At 34.8% G+C, this 26492-nt stretch overlaps 2 protein-coding genes across 3 annotated transcripts in view; both read left to right on the forward strand.

The window, feature by feature from the left end:
* Positions 1 to 26492, forward strand: part of Con (leucine rich repeat protein connectin) — a 292778-nt gene that overhangs the window by 79350 nt on the left and 186936 nt on the right. The window lies entirely within an intron of this gene.
* Positions 425 to 6485, forward strand: LOC140757359 (23 kDa integral membrane protein-like). Its single transcript, XM_073093029.1, has 5 exons — positions 425 to 561; positions 926 to 1099; positions 4728 to 4847; positions 5230 to 5334; positions 5809 to 6485. The coding sequence occupies exons 1-5, from the start codon at positions 493 to 495 to the stop codon at positions 5914 to 5916; spliced, it is 576 nt and encodes a 191-aa protein (XP_072949130.1). The 5' UTR covers positions 425 to 492; the 3' UTR covers positions 5917 to 6485.

The raw sequence follows: 26492 nt of genomic DNA on the forward strand, positions 1-26492 counted from the left end.
TCTGTATTAGAACAGTCTAAGCCCGATACCTAAGCCCGAGCTAAATGAAAATGCTTTACATTTCTGTAAATCACGTTCCGTAAGAAAGGAATAGATAGAGAGTTCAATAAACAGATGAACCGATACAGTTCCGATAACTATTTGTTATTGTATAAAGATCCACCTACTACTTCAAGACAGACGGACAGACAATAGAAGTTTTTATCCTTTATATTATTAAAACATGTTTTTATTACTTTACCTATAACCAAAGACACATTATATCGCAGACAATTTTTACATGAGTGACCTAAGCAAAAACTAGCCAGTTGAATCATTGTTGTATTACACGCTGCGGCTTAATAAGAATCAGGAGCTAGGCTTTTAATTGAACGGCTGGATAAAAAACTTTGCTGCCACATCAACAAGCATTATTAGTTTCCTTCCCGAATATAGTACACTATTATTAGTCCTGCCTTTTAGACGAACTGGTTGTTCCTATTGCTTTCAAAAATGAGTGGCAGTAATTGCTGCCGCGACTTCCTAAAATACACCGTAATACTTTTTAATTTTTTAATTTCGGTAAGTAATTAATGTATTTTAATTCAAATTCAAATCTCATTTATTCGAAATTAATTCATAACTCTCTCTCTTTCTTTTTGAACTTCAACAGACTACCACTTCTGTATCAATATATAAACCTGAAAAGGGCGAAATATCCTTATATATGCGAAGGGGGTTCCTTTTATGGGAAAATGCTATATTTTTTGACTTCTTCACGTTTTATCGGATATAAACTATATTAATATAATATTCCGAGTGTCATCTATTACGGTTAAGAACATAGATCCATATGACAGACGGATAGTGGAGTCTCGTTTTTACGGGTCCCTAAAAATATTATAAAATATTTTAACAATAATATACATATTTTTTTTGTATTTAGATAGCTGGTATCGGACTTGCTGGTTATGGGGGCTATTTTTTGATGTATGAAAAGTATTCTGAAGTTGTGAAAACTATTTGCTTTGCAATTATCGCAATAAGTGTTATTTCTATGATTATTTCTTTCGCGGGATGCTATGGTGCAATGAAAAGTAGTTGCTTTATGCTGGCCGTGGTGAGTTATTTTATACCTTATTACACAATTAATTTATTTTATTGATGACCTATGTAATGTATGAAATAAATTGACAAATAATGTGGAAAATAGAGAAAACACATAAGTGTGATAAAACTACATGTAAAGATTTGAAGCATACAGAAAGAAGCGAGTAAAAAAATTTTAACAAAAAAATACAACCGACTTCTATGTTACTACAAAGTAAAAAATAATTGAAATAAATGTTGTTTTAGTACATATTTCTGAAGTCCTTCATAATAGAGTTCCGTTTCGTGTACGGAACCCTAAAATAGTACATTACGATACGCGTGGCCAAAGTAGCCTATTTTTGCACGGCGTGAAGTTAGCGCCCGAGCGCAGCGAGGGTGCTAAATGCCGTGCACATAATAGGCTACTTATGTCACAAGTATCGTATACTATTTTATAGCTCGTGTGACATAAACCCGCTTATACTTGTGAAGTAATATGAAAAAATATGATAATCATTTTGAAACTTATAAATGATTGAAACTAAAAATTATGAATTAAAAAACCAATAAAAATGTGACACAACCAAAACCATTGAAATTTCATGTGAAGAAGTCTTAATTTAGAAAATTTAGTAATTTGTATCTAGTAGATTTTTGTGTCAACAAGTTTTCAGTTGGCCTATTCTTTTATTCGTGACGAGCTTTTGCCCGCGGCTTCGCTCGCGTTACGATTTTCATACCCTATTTTATCCCCTTGGGGGTAGAAATTGATCAAAATCCTTTCTTAGCGGATACCTACGTCATAACATCTACCTTCATGTCAAATTGCCTCTATCAACGCACAACCCAAAGTGATTTGGGCTGTGCGTTGATAGATCACTATGTCAGTCAGTCACCTTTGATTTATATATATTTAGATAAAGGCAAATCCTACACCATAATAAGTCAAAATCCATCAAGCCATTTAGGCTATATGCCATTGGTCTAGATGCCACTAATTATTTTAGGATTTGTATCTTACATACAAATCTTAAAATAATTAGTGGCATCTCCACCTAAACGTATTAAAGAAACATGATAAGCAATCACATAATATATACTAGTGATACAGTACAAAATCGATTATCCGGACCTCAGTTATACAGATTATTTGTATTTCCAAATGTGAACAAGTCACTTTGTAATAACCGCAGATTAGCTACGTTGTGTGTGATATGTGCATTTAAATTCCAGAAAGCAGCCAAATCGCAACTAGAAAGTTATAATACAAACCAAAAACCCGATTGCTTAAAAATATAGCATATGTTATCCCTGCAATTTAGATAAAGGCAACGACATATCATATGTCAATATTAGTGAAGTCGTTTAGGTTTGACAAAGAATGAAAAATACATACGTACAAACATACGGCCGAAAAACATTGCCTTCCCCAATCGGATCATATAGCTTTTCTTATAAACGCAATTATCCAAATTTTTGATAATCCGAATGCCGTACGACAACAAATAGTTCGCTTCATCAAGTTTTTACGGGAGTAGTATTATGGCTAATTTTGATAATGATTCCTAATTTAAATATGTCCTACTTTGGTGTGTAGCGAAAATACACAGTCAAAATAAACAATAAAATTCGATACAGCTCAACAGTAAGTCTTACATTGATGCTATTGCTTAGAATATACAAAATGGCAAAAATATTTATAAATACATGCAAAATAAAATATTAACATAATTATTGCTTTAAACAAAATAATCCTTACTCACTTTTAATTTTCAAATGACATTTAAAAGTATGAATCGTTCATAGCGATGTTTATTTTTTACAACTGTGAGGGTAGTGTACTGACATTAATACAGTGTAAGAATCGGCTACTTTAGAGACGGAAAAGCGTGGCTAAAATGCGGGTTTAGGTCACAGAGTGCTATACATATAATTATGCTAAAAAAAGTTTAGTTATATATTTTTACCCGACTGCCAAGGAAGGGTTATGTTTTTCGCGCGTATCTTGTATGTTTGTCTTTCTTTATTTGATCCGATCTAACAAACGGCTGGATGAATTTCAACGGTTAAAGTGTCATTATATTTGTCTCAATGACCCGAGTGTCCTTAGATAGGTGTTAGTAAAAAAAAATCAAAATGGCGGATTTTTGGCGCGAAATAGTAACACATATAAAAAAAAAAGTTAACCGAACCTATCGAGTAGGGTATCAAATGAAAGGAAATTAAACGGAGATTATAAAAACATATTTGTATATATATAAAACAGTAAGGTGACTGACTGACTGACTAACTAAATGACTTTTTCATTTTTTAGAAATCAACGTACAGCCTAAACCAAGAACTTTACAGTTCTGAAATTTTGCACACAGGTTCTCCATATAGCTTGAATAAGTACTAAGAAAGGCCTTTTGGAAATTCTACCCTTAAGAGGGTAAAATAAGGGAAAACAGTTTTTTTTGAAATCCTTTAATTTTGAAGCAACTACTATAAAATTTTGTAGTTGGTTTTCTGGATAGGAACAAGGACGCACTTATTTATCCCCCTCCGAAAAATCAACCCCGTAGAGGGTAGAATAAGGTTTAAAAGTTCATTTGAACTATCGTCAATTTTGAAGCAAACACTATGACATTTTGTATCAGGCTTGTTGGATAAAAATAATGAAATGCTACCTCTAACGAGGTAAAATAATGACCGAAACTTTGGTTTACTGAAGTTATATATTTTATAGACCGTAAATGGTGAAATAATAACACGTTTTAAAAAAGTTAACCAAACCTATCGAGTGGGGTGTCAAAATAAAGGAAATGAAGAGGAGATTACACATACATTATATAATATATCTTATATATAAAATTCTCGTGTTAGTTACCGTACTCCTCCGAAACGGCTTCACCGATTTTCACCAAATTTTATATACATATTCAGTAGGTCTGAGAATCGGCCACTATCTATTTTTTTTACACCTAAGTGATAAGGGTTGTTCATCCTTAACATTTTTTTTATTTATATGGCAACACAACGTTTGCCGGGTCAGCTAGTACATATATACTCGTATATACACATCGAGATGACTGTCTGACTAAATGAGAGAGTTGATGTGCCAGAGATCAACGCAAAGGGAAACCGCTGAACTTAAGCGTGCTGGAATTTTACACATAGGTTCTTTATATAGCGTAAATGAACACTACGAGGATAAAATAAAATAGGATAATATTGTTTGACATTTTTTGTTTTTGAAGCAGACACCTACTATGAAACTTTGTATTTGGCTTTCTGGATAAAAATAATGAAATGCCTATTTCACTGCTTTTGGAAATTCTACTTCAGCCTTTTTGGTGCAGTCGGGTTTTTGATTTTTTAAATTAATTACTTGTTATTCTTGGAATTATTTAGGATATTTTTTTCTGAATTGATGGTCTTAGGTATTAATTTGTATTATAATCGTGCAGCTTATTTATTTATGTTGTCTATTTGCAATAACTGTGTGTTGCAATTTTCCTGAATGAAGTATTTTTTTTCTTAAAATACGAGTAATAACAATTCTTGTTATACTTTCGTTAATCTCATGTTTTTATTTTTGTATAACTACGCTCAAATTTGGATTATTGCAACGGACTAACTAGTTATAAGTTATAATTATAATGTATTTCTTCCAGTATATATTCCTGTTGGTGGTTCTAGTTATTGGAAATATATGTGCAATTGTTTACCTGTACGATAATACAAATCTAATGCCAGAAAGTAAAAATGTGTTTGACAAAATTTTAGCTAAAGGGGTGAGTAATGACACAACCGACAATAATTAGACAGTATGTTCGTAGTATATCGTCACCTTATTTTCTATTACCTTTAAATTAAGCGAATTTCGATAATCCAACTGATATTTTGATAAGGATGTTAAAAGTTAGTAATATAATTATTAGTACTAATAGTCATTGAAGTATAATATAATAATAGTATTCCCCTACTCCATTCTCGGCTCCAACACGAGATCGTTGAGATTAATCACAGATGTCCATCAACAGCACTAAACACTTGCCAACAGGTGGACTGCTATTTAAATCGTAAAAATAACTTGTATTTGAGTTGACACCATATATTACAGGTAGATGAGTGTAAACATAAAAAAGAAAGTAATCATTTTTTTTATTATTCTAGGCATGCGAGGTGTTTGGGTGGCTTAAAGAAACTGACGAGTGCATGTCAATGAACAAAAACATTGACATAATAAAATATATGTGTTTTAGTCTCCTGACCTTCAAGGTAAGAATAACCTAATAGCTAACTATACTTATACTACAAGCTACATAATTATCTATAAGTCTTTAAAACCCTTGTGCTACATGGCTACTACTTGTACTGACTGATTCATCATCGTAGAGCCTAAACTAATATAGTTTTTTTTTTAAGTTTGATTTGTTGTATATATTGTACATATATCTCTAGTTGTAATTTGTAATTATTATTGTTTTATATGGCCACGGGAAAAGTTAAAAGTGTAACACGCAAAGGTCACTATGGGTGTAAGATTTCATTAAACGGTCTTATGTTAACTTTAAAATGATATAAATAGAAGCCCGATATTTAGAAAAAATGGCCAACATATTCAGATTTATATATCGTTATATGTCTTGTTTGACAAGATAAATTAAAATAAAATAAAGTAAATATTACAATTAATGAAAGAGTTCATTAGCTTAAACATTTCTAAAGATTTTTTTTTAAATATTATTTCAGGTTTTGGCTATCTCGTTGGCCAGTTGTCTTGCCTGCTTTGATACATCGAGAGAGAAGAATAAGCGCAATACATTCACCATGGCACCTCATGGATTTAGACAGGCCTAAATTTTTACACATTGTCCTAAACCGTAACTAACAAACCCACCGCTACGTCTTATCATCGTAGACCCACTGGTAGTCTTTTGTTTTGGTAACGAGGGGGAAACCTTCCAAAAAGTACCGATTACTTAATTGCCGAAAGGTACGATTCTTACCACACTAAAACTGACTGTCATCGGTGCTGCGTAATGGACTCCGGGATATCCCGGAGTCCATTACGCGGTGGTAAGTGGTAAGTGGTAAAGGAGGCATACTTTTCCGAGGCATTCCGGCTTAGTCCTCAGGCATAGCGGCGCATCTGTGGCCGACCTCAGGAATATGTAATCCTATCTGGCGTTGATTACAGATGTCAATGAGGGGCAGTAGCCACTTATCATCAGGCGGACTGCATGCTCGTCTGCTACTCCTATATTATTAAAAAAAACTACAGACGGGTAATAAAGGTGTTTGTTGCGCTTAAGAATAGTGTAAAGTGTACGACCGAATTTGTATTGTTGATTATAAAAGAAAACTATAATAAATTTCAATTTCCTATAACCTGTTTACCTACAACAATTTATCAAAGAAATTTCCAATAAAATTTTCCAGCAAAGAGAAACTATTATTGAAAACTTTTCACTGTTCATACACTTTTGTTTTTCAATAAAACTGATTTATTTGTTACATAAATTTACAGTAACGGTACCAGTGTGGGCGAATGATTGTTTTTATTTGTCTACAAGACTTTTTATATGAAATTAATTTTGGAAGACAAGAGCATGCGTGGAAATGCTAATCTAATTGTTATTGGTGATCAATAAAAAGACGCTTTTTACCCTCACAGCCTCACCCTAGGATTCCCTGTATCTTAGCTGCCATGTATATTATATGCAAGTCCAGAACAGATATCCTAATCCATCATTTATTATTTCTGCTTAACACCAGCAGTGTTAAACGATGTTGTGTTGTGGTTTATAGCGTGTGGTGTTGGAGACGTATTTTTTCGAGGCAATCCAGCTTAGTGTCAGGGGTAGCGGCACATCTGTGATCGACCTCGGGTAGTACTCTGATCTTATCTGGGGTTAATTATAGATGTCCATGGGCTCGTCTGCTAGTTTGATATAATAAAAATATGATGTTGAGAGATCGAACCCGAAACCTATTGCGCGTCAAACCGGTATGGTGACCGCTCTTCCACGTGGGTTGTGGAGGCGGGATAAGAATTAGAAATTAAAGAGAGTGCCTCGGGAGTTTAATTACAAAGGGTTTTACCACCTTCACCACATGCTCGTTGGCACCACACCACTTCAAGTGACATAAATAAAAAAATAAGTGTAACGCTTATACTATGATGTCATATTATAAATTCAGCAAAGTTACTAGGATGATACGCCAATTTATGATGCTTTAGTAATTGTGGTTTGTGTGAAATGATATCCAACTCGCAAATATTGATGAACTATCATTTATGTTGTGCATTTATCGGCATTATGTTTAATATGGTAATGTTTTAGGTTAGAGATGATAACAGGTTCATATTTTCGTTATAGAGGTTTTAAATAATGAAACTAAATAGAAAAGAGTTACATTTGTTATCGGTTATATCAATGTTTTTCTAAATTTAATAATATCTATTGTTATATGAAATTGGTTGAAGCAAATCATACAAAAATAATGTTGACTTCGGGTGTAGGCAGAAGTGCCTTAAACAATTTTATGTTTCGTTTTTCGTTTGTAACGTTAAGAATAAGAGTTTCATCAAGATCGAGTAGCTACAAGCGAGTAAGATAGTTTAAATTAATTTTATTGTTTGTAATATAGAACTAAGGTAATATCGCTTTGTGACATCAGAAGTGATACATAGATGGTAAAGGCTTTTGAATTTAGAGCACCAGGAGCTCCATTGTGACGAATTTTACTATATAAGGTGTCGTTTTAGTCGTCTAAAAATGTAGTCACTCCAATTACTATATTTTAAGCAGTCGAGTTATTTATTTTTGTAATTATTGTATGCATTTAGTTTTATATCTTTGTCGCTTTTGTATATCGCTGTTATCCAATCGTTCTCGATCAGACTTCGGGATACAGAAATTATTTCACTTTCCGCTGGCAAGGGTAAATTCGGGGGACGAAAAATCGGAAAAATATTATGTCGTAACCCTTTTAGCAAGGTTAACTTTACGATCCTTTTTCTATAGACTCGCATTTACTAATAATACCTTCCAATAAAACCTTCTTTATTTTCCAAATAAATAAGATAAAATGGAATATTTTATGGCACAATCTTTATCATCGCCCGGCATTGTGTTCACAGTTTTGGGTTTCTTCATTTTGTGAGTTTATTTTTTTGGTTGACGGAACTAGACGAAGGTTTAGTTTGTTTATATTTAATGAAATTGTCATTGACTATTGATAGTTTAGACTACAGTCTTGAGGATGTCAAAGCCCTTTAAGTTTGCAATCCGACCAACTTTAAATTTATTATCAATTTAATAAAAAGAATAACATTTTGAGTATCTATTGAAAATATCGTCTAAATGTTTCATTTGCATGAAGTTTTTGGGTGAAATTTATCTACCTAACAGTGGGATTAAAACAGATTTTTGTCCCACTGTTGGGCAGATAAAAGGCATGGAACTCCTCTTCGAGTGGGAACGGCTTACGCGTAAATATATATATAAGTAATCCACCATACTGGCTAATTGCGCACTGGTAGACATTACATACTTTTGAGAACATCTTTTTATGAGAAATTTGAGCCGCGTAGGATTCCCCTGCGCCACGGATTCTAATAGGAAAGGTTGAAATTTAATCCCAATTGGCAATCAATGATGTTTAAGATTTAATGAGGATGGAATTGTTATCCTTGTAGGTTAAATAATAAATTGCTAGACTTACTAAGTCTATTCCACTTTGCACCGGAAATACGTCTAAGCAACGTACACGCCAACCCGCTTTTCAAAAACCAAATCTTTTTCAGTTCCAACAAAAGAATTCGTGGCTTAGTGTAAATCCTATTCGTATTCGCATATGCCAAAAACCGGAGTGTTTCATGTTAAAATTTTGCTAAAATAAATGTTTAAATAGTTGAATTTAAATAAATCTTGTCAATTTTTTTACCTTTGCACCGCATTCGCTTTATCTCAATAAAGTTAACTAATATTTTAAGTTTAGTCAATTCTCACGAGATTAAATCCCACCAAAACTTTTAATACAAAGTACAATGAATTGCCCATATATTTTCACTTTCCCAGGCCATAGGTAGCTTTGCCTTTCTACCTTCTTGATTGACAAGTTTTCACTAATCTGACTGTCTGAAATATTAAAGAGTTATATGAAAAATAATGAGTTTTAAAAAGTGCTTGAACTTCTAATAAAAAAGCAGTTGGTATCATTTTTGGAAGGACGGGCCACATAGTTGCTATATGAAATAATAGCGGGTTGCATTTCGAAGTAGTCTAAAATTTTGACGACGAAAAGTCGTGGAGTAGAAACATTAATCGTCTGAAATTTGACGGCGTAAAAAAACAGATATAAGGTCCGCGGGCCGCAATAATAAGTTCTAAGAAGACCCGCGGGCCGCAAGGCGGGAGACGCGGGCCACATGTAGCTCGCGGACGGCTAACTGGCCTAAACGTTCCTACTAACTATGTAGAGGGACATAATTGAATTAATGATTGTTCAGTATTTAGAACTGGTCGAAATACTGATTATAAATAAAAGGAGTAAATTCAAAATTTAAAAGGTTGACGTTTCTGTCATAACACACATTATACGGACAGTCGGTATTCGGAAGTATATTGTTTATATTTATTGCGGGGGTCCTGGGGACCTATTCGGGAGTCAGGAGTGAGTGTGTGCATCAAGGACGACCAGTCGGCGAAGGGAGCTGCGCACCACTCAGCGGTATTTATACATTTTTTCACCTACTCTATCGTCACTAGCGCACAAGGATCAAAATTTAAATTCGGACTAGAAACCAGCGACCTAAAACTCTAGAATCATGATAAAATAACATACATGAACCGTAAATTAAACGACTACTTTGTAGGCACGACAAATTGTTTTTATTTTACTTACCAACGAAGTCTGTATAATTTCACAAATTACAAGTTTACTTTGAATGAGCCGTTATTTGCGAAGCTTTGTAATAATAGCAAGTCTATAATTTGTATCAAAAGTTTATGCCATTACATGTCGCGACATGAAATGATTTCATGTTATTTAACGTCTGTATCAATCCTGTAATCATTGTACTGTATTTTCCATAGCTAAGTTTTAGTAATTTTTATGAAATAAACATATTTCTTTTTTAGCCAACCGCTGAGGGTATACGTACAAATAATAATATGGTTGATTGTACCCATAAACAGACTGAAGTATAAACATTTAAAAATATAAAAGGCGGTCTTATCGCTAAAAAGGTACATGTATACCCACATACATCTTATATATAAAATTCTCGTGTCACAATGTTACTTACTGTACTCCTCCGAAACGGGTTTACCGATTTTCAGTAATTTTTATATGCATATTCAGTAAGTCTAAGAATAGGCTACTATCTATTTTTATACCCCTAAGTGATAAGGGCTGTTCACCCTTAACATTTTTTTATTTATATGGCAACACAACGTTTGACGGGTCAGCTAGTAATATGTATGTATGTTTCATTATATGGTTCGTCCTACCCAAACTGCTTGACGGGTTTTAATTATGGGGTGATAAATTAGTCTATATTGTGGGAATGACTTAGGCTATATATATTTAAGATTTATTCATTCAGTTCAGTTGATAGTAAACAGTCACTAAATAGAATTAGAGCTAATATAATATATAATATAAGATAGATATAGAATAGAGCTAATAGATAATAGGGTTCGACAACCCGCTAGTCCAGTAACGAATCACGCAGTCTCAGATCCTCTTCACCTTTCAAATATTAATACAGTTGCACTTAACACCGATGATGTAATAGAAATAGTTGTGATAATATAATTAGCAATAAAATTTAATAAGATCTGGAATTTTATTACCAGGAATGTACTCATTTGTTCTATTGTGTAAAATCTAGCACAATTGCATGGAATTAGGGCGCTTATTACGTATTTCATCACGAACTATATTAAATTCACTGTAATATAAATTCTTTCACGTTAAAGGAACTTATAGTACGCTTATCCGTCTTTCAGTTATTACATTGTTTGGGATTCATTGTTACTTTATTAAGTACTAAGTATTCCGTATTCAAATTCAATATTATTAAATTCTTCTTGTTCTTATGGAGACGAAAAAATACGTGGTAGTTATTTTTTTATCAAAATTGCGAAGACTACTAATTATCATTTGACCAGCGTGGACTATGATTAAATGAAATAAATTTCTCATTCTGAAAAATTAATTCCTATCTATGAATTTGTCATTACATCTTTATATAATTTGCAAATTTACCAAGCTACGTCCGAGGGCTCCAGGTTCGTACCTTGATCAGGCAATCATTCATTCAATCTGACAACAAGTCTCTTGCACCAAGTCACTTTGTATCCACTTCACTGACAAGTACACAGATTCAAATAGGTTATGTACGGCATGTGTGACCAAGATAAGTGGATTTTGCTTAAAATGAGGTATCTCCCAGCTCAGTGGCTTACGAAATAGGTATTTTAGCGATATTACGCAACTTCCTTCTCTTAACTCAAAGAGTAAACAACTCAGCGGCTTAGTTCTTAATCGATCTACAAAGTTACAACATCGTGCCCGGCTCCAAATCGGATGGATAACCGTTGGTAACAGAAATATATAGATCTGTTTTCTTTTTCATTTATAATATAGGAATAGTAGACAAGCATGTAGCACACCTAAAGCTACTGCCACTCATCATTTGTAATCAAGCCCAAATAAGATTAGATTCCTAAATGAGGTCGGCCACAGATGCGCCGCTACGCCTGAGGACTAAGCTGCAATGCCTCGGAAATGTATTCCCCCTTACCACACGGCCAGGCCTATTCTGGATTTAAAACTTCAGTGTTAAATGCTGCTGTGTTCTGGTTTGGAGGGTGTGGTAAAGAGGACATATACATAGGTAGGACATATAAACGTATCAACTTAGTCCTTGCAGCAGGATAGGGCTCCAATCCTTTCTGGGGTTGTTTGAACCTATAATCAACCCCAGAAAAAAATAAGTTTTGAAGGTGGTAGAATCCATTGTGGCTCGACTCCGGTGGCACCACCGCCACACCTATTTCGGCCTAATAACAGCAGTGTTAGGCGCTGCTGTGTTCCGTTTTGAAGGGAGTAAGGGAGACATACTTTTCCGAGGCGTTCCAGCTTAGTCCTCAAGGGTAGCGGCGCATCTGTGGCCGACCTCAGGTAGGCATATCTAATCCTATCTGGGGTTGATTAAACATGTCCATGGGCGGCAGTAGCCACTTACCATCAGGTGGACTGCATGCTCGTCTGCTACTCCTATATAATACAAAAAAAAACTTATCACTAGGTGGATTATATCACTGTTTACTACTTCCATAATATGACCCAATAATACAAGCATAATTATCTCTCTCCATACCACAATGAGTGACTCTAAGCTTTTAAATTATGAATTTCAATACACTTGATTCCAATTCGATATTGTGTTATCCAGGTATAATGTATCGTGAGCTTATCTTTCTTCTCTCTCCTTCTCTATGCAGTAGACAGAGAAATCTCAACATTCAAGGAATACTGTAGAATAAGCATGATCATGTACATTCGTACGACCGTTAAATCTTTTACGTGACCTCATTACAATGGCGTTTGAGTTCCTGACAACTATTTAGTGGGTATTTACACGGGGAAATAGCACGGTAAGCTCCTGGAGAAGTAAATACTACTTACCTGGAATAGTTTAGTCGTTGAACGTGCTTTTTTATGAAACTGAAGTAATCGGAGTGTACAGTACAGTAACTTCGGATTGAATACAGATATCTATAGACGGCAGTACCTTTAAAGATATCTATAATCCGAAGTATCATAAAAGCTCTGAGGATAGCTACTTGCTACCCTTGAGGATTAGTTGATTTATGCTTCGTGATAATTGTGTGTTAATAAAAGTGTGATTGATGTTGAACTCTTTTTTGAACGTCAACAATCTACCATCGCTTCGAAAACTGATTAAATATCGAGAAGAAGTTGCGCATGTAACTCCGTATGTGTACAAATTTTGTATCTTTTAAATAAGTAAGAGTACAGATGGTTTCATTGATTTAATTAAATGTCCTTTACTATCGACATTTTCTAGAAAGCTCATTGGCGTTTTTCTCATTCCTCATGATATTTTTACGTTTATTATTAAGGTAATAAAATTAAATAACGTAAATAGTGTGCGTTCGTGGAATTTCCAGCGGAATTAATTAAACTATTAGGTTATCATAGCTTATATAGTTACGTAGGTACTTTGCTATATTTATCCAATGAGCGTAATACTGAAAAATATAATTATTTTCGTTTATGGAATTCCTGTAAATTCTGACTAAATCCAATTGTGATAACGTTCTCAGAGGTAAACCATAAATGGGAATCCGACAACACTAATGCGGACAGCGCCACCTGTCGACAGAAATAGCCAAGGGAATGGACTCATGCAGAGGATTAGTAATAAGCTAGGAATTTAACTATATCTATTACACTAAGAAAGATAACTTATTTTTTTTCGAGTAGTAGTGAAAACTTCTTTAGCAACGTTGTAATTTGAAAATCTATGACACGACAATAAAATAATAATTATTTTATTTAATACTTTTCAAGATTTTTTAAATTATTGCACCATTTTATTTAATCATTGCTTTATTCAATTTAATATTCGGCTTCGCAAGTAAAATAAGATTAACTATTTGTGGCGTATATTTAGTCCAATGTTATAACAATACTATAAATATAATTAATTATCATTGTAACCGTTAGTGCATATTTGTCACTCGCCCGTTAAATATATTTTGGTCAGGAAAAAAACAATTATTTGCTTTATCGCGAATAACAGGAAAACAGTAAAATGTATTGAATAGGATTCGATAACAACATAATTATTCTTGATCTTTATGTTTGTCCATTTTGTCCTGTTGGAAATAATAATATGAGATAATTAAATATGCGATTACGGTTAGCATCGTAGGTTGGCCGGATTTCAACAGGCATACATTTTTTTTGCTAACGAGGAGGAAATCTTCAAAATGTATCCAGTGCCATGCGAGTGACACAGGGTTATGTGGAACTTTTACCGCACTAAAACCTCCCCGGTGGCCGGCCTCAGCGCTGCGTAGAGGATTCCGGGAAGTCCAATGGAACGCAACCAGAGCACAGATCAATAAATAGTTACTAAATACCAGAGTCTTTTTAGCGTGTTGCCCGGTCGGGCTCAGCCAAGGTGAGCATGACGTACGGCGGCATGCGACCACACATGCCAACGTCTTTCCCGGGGTCGCTGGCTGGGCGGTTCAAGCTCCCATTCTTGCCACCCGCAACCCCGGAATCCCCCTTTTAGTTGCGTCTTACGACAGGCAGGGGATATCCCAGGCCTATTCTGGTCCCGGAACTACAGGTATGTCAACAGGAATACCTGATTTCTTTATATTGATGATCAATTACCAGGGTAGCGTCATCTTTTATAAAAGTGGAAGATTTTTGTATATTTTAGAACCCCTGTATTTCGACTCCGGCGGCATTAAGAATGCAAAATTCTTCTTTAATTCTTTGATGTAACATTCTTTTATACAGAACTCGCACACATGTTACTTACCTCATTATATATATTTTTTTTTATTTTTTAATATATTCTATAATTTCTTGTGTGATCCGGCGGAATACCAAAACAACTGAATCAGGCGGAAGCGACCAGCTACATGGACGGGAAACCGCATGAGAGCAATATTAACAAAACTTTCTGATTGGTAACGAAACTTGTTTGAATTGTCGAAAACTACTGCCCGATTACGTTACCTGTTTCGTTGGTATAAAAAGTTATGGATTCCTTGATAGCACTGACTATATTTTCAATTTTAGGATCTACTATATTTTTAGAAATTAGTAACGTTTTTGCTGATGTTCAGGCGATTAGCTGCGTTTGATGGTGGTATCGAAAATGCGCTTTTAAGCGATACCTACAATGTTGTGTGAGGTTTTTTGCGTGCAGTTGCCCCATCGAGTTTCCAAATGTAGCTGCGACGGGCGTAAAAAAGTAGCATTCCAAAAGTAGCATCTGACGTCTAAAAAGCATGGAAATTATAGCCGATACAACAGCATAAGGCTGGGGCCCTTACAAATATATACGACACGGGTGGTGCTATCAATAGTTAAGCTCTAAAATCATAATTCACCTAAAATAATATTTTGAAAAAGTTTGTAACACGACTCAAGTTCCTTTTTCATTATTAATGCAATATTATTGTATTTACTACTATAAAATATAAATAAATCTATATCACTGTGTTCACTGTTCACGGCTAGCAATAAAGATCTTATCTATTTCAATCGTGTAGAAAAAAACAAGGATAGATACGGAACAGGTGCAAGCGGGTTGGTTGGACATATAAAATAATTACCTCTGGCTCGTTTCCAATTAGGTGCAGTGTACTCATTAAGGGTTAAGTTATGGCTCATACAATAAGTCTATGAAAGCAATTAGTTGATTAATCTTTATTGAAAAGTGCTGTAAATGTCGGTGCACTGTGGTGTGTACTCGTATTTTTGTTTTATTAAATGAGCCAGCAGCAAATAATCAATTATTAGTAGAAAATATTTAATGACGTTATTAAAATCTATATTTTATCTTAGGTAATATTATGAATGCGAATGTGACTTTGTATGTTCACTTCACTTTCACGCCATAACCTTCACTTCACTACATAACCGATTGTCACGAAGAGGACAAAGGGAGAGTACATTGTATCCTGAAAAAAATACTGTTTCCGAGGGATAGGTAAACCTCTGACCGCAAGCAAAGCCGCGCGTAAAACCTAGTCAATAATTAAGGTCTGTCTTAAGTATTTTTAGTATGTTTAAGTTAGGGTTGGCAGTTTTATAATATGGCCATGGTATTTACACTCCTTTTTTTTACAAATATATTTTAATTTTACAGAGATTTTACATTACTACCATTTCCATTTTAAATGTTACTTAAAAATATTCCATTTTCAGGTAATAATCGTCTAATTCCAAGAACGGCATTCAGTAAGTTGACTATAGAATGTAAGGAATGTAACGATTTCGATAAAAATGTGCATGCAGATAACGTTTACTTTCCAATTTATTTGTCTAATACATTTTTAGTATTGTTTAAAGACATTTTTGTAGTATATAGTATAAATATAAGATCTTATATACACTTATTTTTCTACTTCCTTTATAAATATATCATCACCACTTCATCATCACTTGCTTTAACGGTGCAGGAAACGAACTTAACGAAACTTGCAAACTTGATAAATTGTACGAAGGTATGTGAAGTCTACTTCACACTTGACCAGTGCGATGGACTATGGCCTAATCCTTCCCATTCTGAGAGGAAATCTGTGCCCTGCAGTAGGACTGTAATGGGTTTATAAAACCCATATGTTATATTTCAGACATATACTCGTAACACACGAATATTACCAAAAAATAATTTTGGTAACTTAACGTTTCTTTTGAAACATCTTATTCGCAAGTCCGAATACAGACGTTTCACAAATCACGACACGACATTTTGAGCCAGAATTCTTAGTAACGGATAGTCTTATTTAAATCTCTAGAGGCGCCCCTTTGGACAATTAGGTATTCTCAAGGAGAGAATCGCAAATGACAAGATGTAGCGTCTTTGATTATCATAAGACAATATTAACTTATTAAAATCTCTTTGAAATCTCCAAAGAATAAAGTTTGAAATGTAGAATTCGGAGTGTTGCATTAATATTTCACTGAGATATTAGTAAGGGAACAAGTTAACAATTCCGCGTTTAAAATTCATTGTTTATCCTTTCCTCTTACCTTTAAATATTGTAAAACACTTCTTTTATCTTAGTCTGTCTTTTTCTGCTTTTGTAATTTGAGAACAAGAGGTCTGATTTATACGATAATTTTATTAGATGATTGTTATCACGCTTTTATTAGTTTGACCTGTATGTAACGGAATCTGTGAACTCGATTAGATTTTTACCCACTTTGAACGGTCCAATTAATTTAAAAAATTTAAACAATTATCAACAACTGATGACAATATACAATTTAAATAATTTTATTCCATTCACTTCATCAGGATCGTCAGGAATCAGGATTATCGATTTTCCTTGTGCGATTTTAGCGTGGTTTTTAGTTTTTAAACTATATTATGAATGAACGTTATTTGATTAATCGAGTTCCATATTAAGTTACAACAGGTAACATACAGGTTGTCTCTGTAGTTCCGGGAATGGAATAGGGCTACGGTATCCCCTGCCTGTCATAAGAGGCGACTAAAAGGGGCTTTCGGGGTTGCGGGCAGTAAGAGTGGGAGCTCGAACCGTCCAGGAAGCGACCCCGGGAAGGACGGCGGTATGTGTGGTTCCATACCGTGGTAAACACTATATGGTGTGGGAGGAGCGGAAACTTCTCCCCCAGGGTAGAGCCCGATCGGGGCATCGCGCTTGGAGGGCTCCGGTTGTGTTCCGTCGGAGATCCCGGAGTTCTCCAACAAGCGTAGAGTACGGCCACCGGGGGGGTTTAGTTTTACTTTTTGAATGTTTCCCCATTTTAAAAAAAAGGTAATTAGAGAGATCGTCACCGTAATCCGAATGTAAGAATGACACATACATACGCTCGAAAAACATTACCCACTGCAGTTGGGTAAAAATCAATTCATTATTAAAGCTTCAATCTTCATTATTATGGTATAAAGCAACTACAATTAAAACATAGCACTTAATTAACGTTATCGTATTGCATCGGTTGATTTTATGAAAATAATAAGTTTCATCAACAAATTATTCGTAATTTTGGTTTCAAGTAGATACTCACTGCTGTGTTCGAGCTATGGTTAAATTATTTGTGAAATTATTAACAAAACACGTGACGTGGCATAAAATATAATTCTTCTGATTTGAAATATTTTTAGTTCACTATGAATAATTAAAATGAAATTGATAATAGTGGTTAAACTTTTCTGACATTTTTTTAATGTCCCTAATTATAATTATTTTTATTTTAAATGTTACAATTTTTAAGGTGGTAGAATTGGTTGCTCTAATCTGGACATCGCCGCCAAAGCTATTTCTGTCTAATAAAATTAGTGTTAAGCGCTGCTGTGCTCTGCTTTTAAGGGTGTGGCAAGGGATACATATTTATCTGACTCGTTCTAAGGTAATCCTCAGGGTTGGCTTGTGGCCGATATCAGATAGGATCTTATTGATTACTATTGTCCATGATCATACCGTGGACTCCATGCTCGATTGCTACTAGTACTTCTTAAATAAAAAAGTGTAAATAACGGTTCTTTGAAGTCAAGTCCTCTAGTTCGCTGGTTGCCTTCGTTTGAGCCACCAAAATGCGCTGGCCCAACAAATTGCGTTATATCTAAATTAGATTCGGCCGCGGATCCCTCGGGATCTTGTAATCTGCACAAAGCCAAGTCCTGGATAAGTGGAATCTATACGCTTTGCCAAACTCAACGTTCGTTAAAAAGGTTGAATATGGTCCCGATTTTGTGGACATTGCAAAAGTTTTAGGGGTCGAAAGCGCAGACTTAAGTTCTATTCTCACTTATATTACAAAGGAATATTATTTGATTTGTCCGTTGAAGCATGACTTCACTAATTCTATTAAATTAAATATTTAATTCTATTACATAGATTTTGCTGCTGTGTTTTGGTATTTTGTTTTTTTGTCAAACATCTGTTTTTTTACCTGTACTTTAACGTTTGTTATAAAAACTTATGTGCTCTTGTTTCACACGTGGATCGAGCAGAATTATTTTAAACGGTTTTTGCTATTTTAAAAAGTTTTACGCTCGTTTTTAATAATATATCCATCCAATATTTTGCCTAACAAAGATGACAATGTTTTCATAATAGACTGTCAAATTTTGCTCAGTGTTTTATGTTGGGAACATTCGTTTTCGCTATTAAAGCGTTGGCCTTCGGTATTTCCCGAAATGTAAACCATACCTACCGTCATAAACCATATTACTGTCACTCAGCCGAGCACTGGTCTCCTCTCAGAGTTAGAGGGGTTTAGTCCACCGCGCTAACCAAGTGCATATTGGTACAATTCACACAACTCTATGTACATTTTTTTCAGGCGTGTCCTCGTAGGTTCTCCTTGCGATATTTTCCTTTGTAGTTATAGCAAGTAATAGTAATTTTTTTATACAGAACTTTAAAAAATAGGAGTTATACTATATCTAGATTCGAACCTCGGACCTCCGGATTGCTAGGTCAAGTTTCATCCACTGCTTTCCTAAAACCTAAGTTAACCTAAAGAAAATGACCTTTATGACTATTTCAATACACAATAACTTAGTATATCAAAGTGTATTATTGTTACCCGGAATAGTACAATTATGTTATGTAACACACATTTATCTTTGTCGTAACGTTAGCGTAGCATTGAGAATGTTAAACACCACGGCACAACATACCTAATGTGGCAATCATCTTGAAACAAGCTACCACGCAGAAATCTCGTCTAAATTTAATTAAACACAAACCAAAATAGATGTAGTCAAAACCTAAGTACACATTAATATGTATCACCTTTAGGGTCTGATTCTACTGTTAAAGAAGAGCGAGAAACGTTAAACGATTTTTCGATGTCAAAATAATGTATAGTTCATTTAAGAAAGAAGCATGCAGTGCAACATATGGTAAATGACTAGTGCCGTCGATGCTCATCTATAATCAACCCCAGATAAGATAAAATTCCCCCTGAGGTCGGCCACCCCCCTGATGACCAAGTTGGAACGCCTTAGATAAGTATGTCCCCTGAGGTTTTAAGTCATCTTCATAAGCGGAACACAATAGCTCTTAACACTGCTATTAAAAGGCAGATATAGGCGTGGCGGTGGTTTCGCTGGAGCCGAACGATAAGGGCTTCTATAGTCCGCTCTGAATATAGAAATGAATCGCGTCACCATAGCAAATTGTATAACTACACCTGCTCGCAACAACTTCAGAGCGAACTAGCAAACTGGCGCGGACTATACCACCGTCGAAATCTGTTTAAATTACGGTTCTGTTATAAAATCGCATCGTGGAATAGTACAACAGGTACTCAACAGCTGAAATGCTACGTCTTAGGAATTACGAGAGCCGTGCAGTAATAAATGTACTAGCTTTGTTTCCAGCTCTGTGTGGATTTGGGAGTTGCTTCTTTACAGTTGCAGCTTAGGATGAGATATTGTTGTTACAAACTACTTCTGCTTCTTTTCTACTACTTAGAGTAGTGCTTTACTGTCAGTACAGCGCCATCTATATACTTTCTAAGGGTAATATGAAATTGAATTGAATATGGTGCTATCATGTTTTTCAAAGCTAAGTTTTCTACTTTATCATCAAGAGCCTATTCCTTCCTGCCCATTCGTTCCTTTGCTGGTCTCGAGTTTCCTCTCAGAATGAGATGGCTTATGGATTAGAATATAGATGTAAGCTTCATATACCTTAGAGAACTTTTTTTAGATCATTTAGGAATTTGGGTCTTCCTAAAATGCAAAGTCGACACAAACATGACCAGATCGGAATATGTTCAGGACAATTTATTCAGAGAATGACACGTGCATTGGGAGATAATATGTTTTGGTTAGATAACGATGATTAAATGTCATTAGAGAAAATCTATCAGTATTTATTTTGCAGTTGATTCAAGTTGACGAGGGCGAAGCCTTCATAAGGTACTCGACCCCATGGGAGTGACACCGGGTTATGTGGGACTTTTACTTGGGGGGAACAATTTACGCTCCTCTCACATCCCCTGGTGATAACAGCGATATGCGACCGCACAAACCTTTGTACTTCCCGGGATACCTTGCTGGACGGTTCGAGCTCCCACTCTTGTCGCCCGCAACCCCAGAAGCCCTCTTTTAATCGCCTTACGCCTTACGACATTCAGTGGATACCGTAGCCCTATTCTAGTCCCGAGAATGCAGGGACAAGTTGATTAAACCTAACCTACCAAGTTTCAATCACAAATTGAATGTAACAATTTGTCATAAGAAAACAATTCATATCACGTAAATAATTGAATTACAGTTTAGCTTCGAACGATTCCGGGAATAATTTCTTCAGCCACTTAAATATACAAGAGCGAACAATAATTTCGAGGATATCTTTGCTATTTAGTTTCCATTACGTTGGTTTTATGTACACAATTGATTGATGGTAGTTTTAGAATAAATACTGAATAATATTGACCAAAGATTTTATCGGTACTAAATGATGAATCCAAAGCTTGCGTACCACCCTATAAAAATTATAAAAAAATAAATAAACGAATAATAAATAAATAACACCCAGACCCAGATATCTAAATTCATCATTTCAATAACTGTCTGGCCGCGAATCGAACCCGGAACCCTTTGCGCGTCAGATCGGTGTGGTGACCGCTTCGCCACGGGGGTCGTAAAATATTGTGCATTAGGTACAGTTCTAATTAAGCGTGTGAATTTTGAAAAAGGCAGTTACTCTGTTTTATATGAATTCGTTTCTAAAGCCAATTAACGAGCCTGACTTGCTTGTAAAGAAGTAAGAACCGATACTCGAACAACTATTTGTTGTTCGTGTTTTTGCGTGTGCCTAAATAGGTCCATGTGACCATAATACAGGGTCTGTAATAAGTTTAATAAAACAAACTTAAACACACTCACCCATAATCCCGATCGCACCCACCGAATATCATAGTAGTTATTTAAAATTTATTATATTTATTATTTATTATTATTTATTAAAAATAACATAAGTTCATAAATTATTAACAGGTTTGCCTAAACGGTGATTGACCTGGGAACCCTGTGTACATAATCAGATCTTAATGGAATGTTGGCCACTGTGCCTACAGTCATCTACGGACCGAAATTATTGCATAATAATATCTTTACTGCATACTTTTAATAAATATCCAACGAGCCAGAAAGGTGCAAAGCTAATTCAAATAAACATTAACTAGACGTCTATGTTCCCCACTTTGAACGAAGATTAACATTTAAAAGCATTCAACGCGAGTACGCAATCTGAATCTGTCATCCGGGGTTGTCACCCCAAACATCCATTTAGCTAATAAGGAAAATATCTCCATACTGCGTCACCCCGTATAACCGCCCTAATATAATTTGAACCGCATGGCAAAGCGTGACGTAACAAAACACATAAATTGGGAGCCTTACGTCTAAACAAGAAGGCAATTTAGTATTCCGACATCAAATTAAACACATTCCGAGATAACCAATTTATTAAGAGCCCCGATTTGGAATCCTTATCTATGTATCTGTAGGGTAAAGGCGACAAGTATCGTATTTTTTAAACATATTTATTTACACATGCATCACACAGAATCCTCATAAAACATCGTGAATAAATTGTTTTATTTATAGATATCAATAAGGCAATAATTATATATATATAATCCTGAACTTACCACTGACTGACTGACATGCCGTTCTCCATGATGCCGTCTAGGAGCGACTTTGTTGTCTATGGCGGGTTTTCTCCTCTCCCCCCCGAGGCAAAGGGAAAAATATGAGATGCCATAGATTCAAGATGGCGGCCGATTTAAAAATTTTAACTTTTTTATTTATTGACTTTATGCTGATGTTTGTTTCTTTTTCGAATAATATTCGGGTGGGTGTTACGATGAAATTGGAAAAAAATAAAAAACCAAGATGGCCGCCGAGATATTTGAGTTTGAAATTTTTCAATTTTCGAGGTGTTTTTGGGAGGTCGTATCTCTTGGGATTTTTAATATTTTGTTTCCATTTTTTAAAATTTTCTCGGATATATCCTCAATTTTGCCAAATTGGATTTTTTTTTTTTCAACAAGATGGCGGGTCGTCTGTTAGGCGATTTGTAAAATGTACGAAAAAACGGATTTTTTGAAGTGAAATATTCGGAGGTTGGCAATGTTTTAACGATTTGGTTTCAAGACGGGACTTCGTACCCACCGGCCTCTCATATGCCGCGTCTGCGTTTGCAATATGGGGGTGGGTAGGGATTATTCGGGTCTCGAGGGTACCCTCTTTGCCCGGGCAAATTCTCAAGGGAGTGAATACTCCCCGGATTTTTTAATATTCTTTCATAATAATATAATATTATTAAATAATATTATAATATAATGAGACAACATTAAAATTATACCAACCCCGCTGTTTAGCGGGGGGTACGGGACTCGGTCAAGTTACCAAGCTGGCAGTCCCCCTCCTGATTAACGATTAACGATAACGATAACGATAAACGATTTGGTTTGTTCGGGGCGGTCGTGGGGCTCGGTCCGAAGTGTTGCCAGGTTTGAGTTTTTTTCTCCCCACTCTAACAATTTTTCAAACTTTTCATTCAAAAATATGAAAAGTAGAAGGAGAAATATTTTTGATGAACATTTTTCACAGGAATATTTTTTTTGGCTGCCGTAATGACATTTGACCATTTTCGTCGATGTCGACTGGCAACACTGGCCGCAGGATTTTTTTTTCAGTTTTACGAAAAATCGACTTCCTCGACCTGAAGGAGTGGTGGGGGGTGGGTTTGATGTATGAGAGGAATTTTTTATTTGCCTCCGTGTCTATGGGAAAAATCTGAAACTTTCAAAATTCAAGATGGCGGCCGAGCTGGATTGGGCAACTTTTTTTTTATTTTGCACCTATCCAAGATCGGTATCGTTTCCGGCTAACTTGAGGGCGACTGATACGATGAAATTAGAAAAAGTTGAAAAAACAAGATGGCCGCCGAGATACTTGAGTTTGAAATTTTTCATTTTTCGAGGTGTGTTTGCGGGGTGGCACTGATGTGTTTTTTTAAATATTTTTTTGATTTTTTTGGTTTTTTTCTCGGATATATGCTGAATTTTACCAAATCGGATTTATTTATTTTTTTAACCAGATGGCGGATCGTTGGTCAGGCAATTTGTAAAATGTATGAAAAAACGCATTTTTTGAAGTGAAATATTTTGAGGTTGGCAACATTTCAGCGAATCGCCTTGTATGGGGCGGTTGTGGAGCGTGACTTGAAGTGTTGCCAGGTTTAGGTTTTTTTTTCTTTGTTCATACTTTTTTTGGAACTTTCCATTCAAAAATGTAAAAAGTAGAAGGAGAAACATTTTTAATGAAAATATTTTACATGGGTATTTGTCAGGGGGGTCGTAATGACATTTGACCATTTTCATCCAAATAAACTGGCAACACTGGGAACTAGATTTTTTTTTTCACTTTTTTGACATTTCGAGTAGCCCAGCCTAAACTATTGGTGTGGGGTAGTAATAATGTATGAGATATTTTTTCGGTATATTATGGTGGTTATAGGAAAAATGGGAAACATACAAAATTCAAGATGGCGGCCCTCCTGCGATTTTCAACTTTTTTTTTACTCTGCGCGCCTACCTGAGAATGGTGTCATTTTCGGCTAATTGTGGGACGACTGTTACGATAAAATTAGAAAAAATTGAAAAAACAAGATGGCCGCCGAGATATTTGAGTTTGAAATCTTTCATTTTTCGAGGTGTGTTCATGGGGTCGTAGCGCGATGGTTTTATTAATATTTTTTCGACATTTTTGTTTTCTTGGCCGAGAAATATTTTTAATGAAATTTTTTCACAGAACTATTTTTTTTGGGTGCCATAATGACATTTGACCATTTTCATCTTAATCAACTGGCAACACTGGGATACAGAATTTTTTTTCACGATTTTCACTTTTTGAGTCCTTGGGCGGAAACCGTGGACAGAGCATATAAGTAATGTAAGGGAGATATTTTTTAATTTAAATGGACCCTATGTAAAAAATCGAAAATCCAATGTTGCCATATACAAAAAAAATGTTTTCATACAAATGCATTTTCTACAGGATTATCGAAGATTTCAAGCTGTTGCCGCCATTTGACGTCATTTTTTTGTACAAGACGCTTAATGGCACTTATAGACTGTACCAATGTGTAAAAAAATAATTCAGTGTTGCCATACAAAAAATAAAAATTTTCATACATGTGCATTTTTGTATGTCACATTTCAAGCTGTTGTAAATTTTTGACAACGTTATAATGTATGACGTGTTTGTATGTACTAATAGACTGCACATTTTGGTAAAAAAATATTTTTGTGTTGCCATACAAAAAATATTAATTTTCATACATATATATTTTTGTACGTAATATTTCAAGCTGTTGTCTTGTATTGGTAACATTAGAATGTATGAGGCGTTTGTTGGTACTAATATTGTGCACATTTTGATTAAAAAATATCTTAGTGTTGCCATACAAAAAATAATAATTTTCATACATTTGTATTTTTGTATGTGGTGTTTCGGGCTGTTGTCTCCCTTTAAAGACCACCACCATCATGCCCAGCATCACTTAACGTCAGTTTTCTGTATGAGGCGTTTAATGGTACTTATAGACTGTACATATTGGTGGAAAAATATTTCAGTGTTGCCATACAAAAAATAATAATTTTCATACATGTGCATTTTTGTATGGCACATTTCAAGCTGTTGTAAATTTTTGACTACGTTATAATGTATCACGCGATTGTAGGTACTAATAGACTTCACATTTTGGTAACAAAATATTTAAGTGTTGCCATATAAAAAATAATAATTTTCATATATATGTATTTTTGTATGCAATATTTCAAGCTGTTGTCTTCTGTTGATATCATTAGAATGTATGAGGCGTTTGTAGGTACTAATATTCTGCACATTTTGATAAAAAAATATTTTACTGTGGCCATACAAAAAATAGTAATTTTCATACATTTGTATTTTTGTATGTGGTGTTTCGTGCTGTTGTCTCCCTTTAAATACCACCACCACCAAGCCCAGCATCACTAAACGTCCGTTTTCTGTATGAGGCGTTTAATGGTAGTTATAGACTGTATAAATTGGTGGAAAATTATTTCAGTGTTGCCATATAAAAAATAATAATTTTCATACAAGTGTATTTTTGTATGTCATATTTCAAGCTGTTGTTTCCTTTTGATGTCATACCAATGTATGAGGCGTTTGTAGATACTAGAAGTATTAACATTTGGGTAAAATAATATTTCAGTGTTCCCGTACAAAAAATTATAATTTTCATACATATGCATTTTTGTATGTTATATTTCAAGCTTTTGTATATTTTTGACAACCTTATAATGTATGACGCGATTGTAGGTACTAATAGACTTCACATTTTGGTAACAAAATATTCAAGTGTTGCCATACAAGAAATAATAATTTTCATATATATGTATTTTTGTATGCAATATTTCAAGCTGTTGCCTTCTATTGATATCATTAGAATGTATGAGGCGTTTGCAGGTACTAATATTCTGCACATTTTGATAAAACAATATTTTAGTGTTGTCATACAAGAAATAACAATTTTTATAAATAGTTATTTTTGTATGTAATATTTCAAGCTTTTGTCTCCTTATTATGTCTTTAAAATGTA

The sequence above is a fragment of the Epargyreus clarus genome, unplaced genomic scaffold (genome assembly GCF_041222505.1).
Source record: "Epargyreus clarus isolate Ecla_fem2 unplaced genomic scaffold, WU_Ecla_fem_2.2 ptg000001l, whole genome shotgun sequence".
Taxonomy (NCBI): Eukaryota; Metazoa; Arthropoda; class Insecta; order Lepidoptera; family Hesperiidae; genus Epargyreus; species Epargyreus clarus.